General features: G+C 52.1%; 1 protein-coding gene across 2 annotated transcripts in view; it reads right to left on the reverse strand.

Annotated features, from left to right (window-relative positions):
* Window positions 1-4350, reverse strand: part of POLG (DNA polymerase gamma, catalytic subunit) — a 44627-nt gene that overhangs the window by 28114 nt on the left and 12163 nt on the right. The window contains exons 9-14 of one of the 2 annotated variants that reach the window (XM_019504074.1): window positions 4113-4337; window positions 3478-3598; window positions 2200-2274; window positions 1755-1901; window positions 1058-1218; window positions 456-509 (exon numbers count right to left, since the gene is read on the reverse strand). In XM_019504074.1, the coding sequence (XP_019359619.1) occupies window positions 456-509; window positions 1058-1218; window positions 1755-1901; window positions 2200-2274; window positions 3478-3598; window positions 4113-4337 (783 nt within the window). The remainder of the gene's footprint in view (window positions 1-455; window positions 510-1057; window positions 1219-1754; window positions 1902-2199; window positions 2275-3477; window positions 3599-4112; window positions 4338-4350) is intronic. The other variant, XM_019504073.1, reaches the window with a different exon arrangement.

The raw sequence follows: 4350 nt of genomic DNA on the forward strand, positions 1-4350 counted from the left end.
CTGTTATCACCTGCGGCACAATGGCCCCGTAACCGCCCTCCTCACTGTAATCTGGATGTCTGGAACAGAAGCCAAGGGTTAGCACCTGCACACAGGCAAACAGCACAGAGGTGGACAGCTAACACTTCTCTCCCAATGCCAAGGAAAAGACGTTTCACAAACTGAGAGCCTGGTGACAGAATGAGGAGTTTGTGCTCCTCATAGTTAAGGGACAGCACCAAGGGGCTGTTTTTTTAAAGTCCCTTTGCATCTCAGCTCGGAGTCCAATCATGACACTATTTCCCCAGACAAAGCAGTTTGGGGTGCAGATCCAGGGTGGGAAGAGGAACTCAGCGAAGTGTCTGCCTCCAGCACTGCCCTGAAGGATCCTAACACTTGGCATAGGAAGGGCCTAGTAGTTCCCAGTCACGGAACTGTCCGGGTGCTGTTAACCTGCCTGGTGTTTCCTGACATACCTGGTTACCGACCGAGGCAGCTCCCCCTTCTTCAGCCACACTACGATCTGGGAGCTGGTGAGACAGAAGCAGGTGATTAGGACCCCGACCAGATGGGCTGTGCAGAGCACAAGCATGGCCACAGCAGCCAGGGCAGGACACCCCTCAGAGGGCGCTGTGACTTGGATCATCGCTGCAGGAGTTGGGCTCTCCCCCACCTCCTAAGTGCATGTCCCCTGAAGCTGCCCAAGGGCTGGGCATGTGCCCAGCTGGCAGAAGCCTGGATCTTTATGGCCAGAGACAAAATGATAAGCGAAGCAGGTTTCTGGCACTTCTGACTACCTGAAGACTGTCCTCTGGCTGCAAGGGGGAAAAGCAAAACTTCCTGAAGGGCTCTGATACTCTTTGGCACTGTCCCCTGCACACAGCCCATCCCTACCAGCTGCTGCTTCTCACTGTGAAGGAGGGAAGTGGCACCTAAGGATTCCTTCCCACCTAACTGCCAGCAGACAGGGGCGCTTTTTTGCAGTTTCTCAACACAAGTCCTGTATCACCAGCAGCTCAGCGTTCCCCTTGGAGAAAGGCTGAACTGGAGCTGGAAAGTGAGCCGTGTACTCCCTCACCTGATGCGCTTGTGGGCATTCCTCCAAAACGAGATCATCTTGTTAATTTCCAGGGCTCTCGTCCCATTGGTGCCGCCAATGCCAGCCTGCAGGGTGCCATCTTCCATTTTGGGCAAGAAATCCCGGGCAAAGGGGCTTCCCACATTATTGGTATTCCCATCCTTTAACAGCAAAGCAGAGGAACTGGGCTTATCTCGGGGCAGGGGATATTAAATAAAAGGGGAGTCCTGGGTATACCCATACCCCTCCCCACTGTGTGAAAGTCATGCCTGTGACAGCAGCTGTGACCCGAACAGCAAGACAGGGGCCAAAGCAGGCTACCTTAAAAGAACCAAAGGCTGAAGGAGGAAAGCAAGTGCACTGGACGGATGGGAAGCCAGGAGCCTGATACAAAGCCAGGAGACAAGTCTAGTTGGACCAGGAGGCTGGTGAAGGGGTACAGAGGCAGCAGTACATGGACTGTCAGATGGTTAAGTACCTACAGCCCATGTGCCTTCCACAAGCAAGCTGGCCAGTGGGCTCCACAGCATGGCTCCACACCATTTTTCCCCATTGGGAAGAATGGCCCCTTAGGGGCACCATTCTGATGCTCTGGCACCAGACTCAAGCCTTGGAAATTCTATGCTCAGGACAGCCCCAGGGAAGACTCAGCATCACACATGAAAGGCACCCCACCCCCCACAAGCTCCACACTCACCTTGTGAGGCAGCTTGAAGAACCAGCAGCCGGGGATGTTGACATCGTCGTATGGGCCATTGCCATGGTGGTAGCAAACCTGGCTGCCTACAGGCTCCAGCTCCAAATCAGCAATGTCGTCACATGAACCTCTGGCATGAGGCACCTCCTGTAGTTGGAGGCAGAAGGTAGATGAGCTTCAGGGGTGGAGGAAGCACCAAGCGATGGAAGGGCCACCTCGTTGCACAAGTGCTGGGGACAGGAGCCTGAGCCTCTGTGCACTGTAGGAAACACAGCCACAGGGCACCACCCCCCCCGGGGTTGCACCCCGAGAAGGAAGGAGCCACTTCCCCTCTTCCAGGCATGATTCTGGGCTCCACTTTGCTCAGTGGCACCATGGGCAGCTCAGGACTTGGTGCAATGAGGCCCAATTCGCTGACCTTTCCCACAGTGAAAATCTTGCGTACCTTTGTGGGGCTGTTGCCTGCTTCAGCTTCCACATCAGTGGATGCCTCAGTCTCCAGTCGGCTCAGCTCCTCCACCTGCCAGTGAAGGTGGGAGAGAAACTGGAGCAGTTATACCATTTCAGCCCATTAGCTTCCCCACTCCATCCTCGCAAACACATGGATCATCAATGTGGGTGAGGGGCCCTTCTCCCCCCACCCCCATTGATGAGAAACCAGAGTGCTTTGGATTCTCTGCCAAATCAGACGCTGCTAGGACAGCTTTTCCAGAATCTTCCCATGTTGTGAAGCTGCTGTTCTCCTGCACATTTTAGATCCCATAGCTCTCTAGCCTCCCTTGTTTTACAGTGGACACTGTGCTGGCATCTGAGGGATATCTAAGGAGATCAGAGCCTGTCTTTATTCTTGGTACAATGCAGAGCAGAAGGAAACCGTGTTGGCTCAGCACCGACTCAGAATTCTGCAAGGCAACAGGCAAGTCAGGATCCATGACTACCACTCACTGGCCTCTCTGCTGAGATTGCCAACAAAGAGGCCAAGGAGACTCATCCTTTGGGAACTGGATTAAGCCTAATAAGTCCTTGTTGCAGTGCTATTAGAGAACAGTAACTCATTCCCCCCGACTTGAGCTGGATTTGAACTAGCAAGGTAGAAGTGAGAGCATTTCTACTGTCCCCAAGACCTCTGGGCCAGCTGCTGCTTCTACTTCACTTTATATGCTGTTCTCCATACATATAATTAACCAGGCAAGAGGACAGCTGTGCAGGACATGGGGGCTTAGTGACTACTTGTCAGAAGAGAGCCTGTGGATTCTAAAAGTGTCAATATTCTGGGCTACCAGGACTCACTTTTCCCCAGAGTAAACTCTCCCCTTATCCGGGACTGCCCTGCTAGGATTTCTTGGTCCTTAACCCTTGATTACTGGATGCTCCAGAATGCCAACTCAAAGGCTACTAAGATTTGGCATCAACAGATCTCCAGGGAAGATAGTATCCTGGCTGGAGTTTTAGGTCAAAGAGAAGGCTAATCGAGGCACCTAGACACAGGGGAAAAAAAAAAAAAATCAGGACAAAGGGTTGTACTGTCCAACAGTCAAGAAACAGCTGCCCAGGCCTTTCCCCAGCTCAGGTGCAGGGTTTGCTTGTTTGAAGGTGTTTGTGCATTTGCAGCAAGGAGTCAAAGTTGGCCAGGTCCTTCCTCCTGATGGGAGCAGGCAGATTTTCTCCCTTCATCAGGGCCTCTGCACTCTTCCTTCCTCTTTTCTACCAAGCCCAGCTTTACCTTCTGCCACACTGTGCTTTTGTCTGTTAACATGTACTCCTCTTCAAGGGAAGGAGCCAACAAGAGGGGTTGCTCCTTTCCCCTCTCCTTACAGTGCTCCTTGTACAAGTCCTCGATGACCCTAGACGGAGATGATGAAGGAAGGATAAGTGCCAACTGCGAGCCTGTGGTGACTGGATGGGAGGCAGATTTTGTATCAAGTATCTGATATCACCACCACCACCAGAGGCAGCATCCTAGGGTAGAGAACTCCTAGATGCCTCAAGTCTGCCCAGGTAAGTACATGAACACAAAGGCTATGTGCTCACACAGCACCTTGCTGAATCTGGTCTTCAGCCACAAGCTGCTTCTCAGACAGAGGAAGGTGAAGAGCACAGCTTCTTTTCAAAGTAAAATAGATTTTATTTTACTTTTTTAAGTTCCCTAATGTTAGTGTCTTGTTTAAGTGACAAAGCAGTTCAAATATCTAGGGCTCTGGATTCAATTCATGACCTTTTCTTCCCCCCAGCTGCCGTGCCCCTGAAGTTTTAAACGTTATCCACTAAAGCCAAAAAACACTACAGGAGTCTCTCCCAGCCTTCTGAGTGCAGTGACTTTCTGCCATTTCCCCAAACAGCACAGCCCTTTTCTCTTACCTGTGGGGACATAGTGGCGCTTCGGTCTCTGGGGTATCCCCTGGGAAATTGTCCTTTCTGCCTGGCACGAGGTAGCCCCAGCCATACTTCTCCGAGTAATGCAACGGGAAGCCATCCCACGCTAGTCTCATAAGCTTAGGTGTCACTCTCATTTGAAGAGTGATGAGACTGGGACCGGGCACCCAGTGTGGACTCTCCAGCCGTGGGCACAGCTTACGGTACCATCTGGAGATCAAAG

Source organism: Gavialis gangeticus, unplaced genomic scaffold, assembly GCF_001723915.1.
Source record: "Gavialis gangeticus isolate Ggan-Ray unplaced genomic scaffold, GavGan_comp1, whole genome shotgun sequence".
Classification (NCBI taxonomy): Eukaryota; Metazoa; Chordata; order Crocodylia; family Gavialidae; genus Gavialis; species Gavialis gangeticus.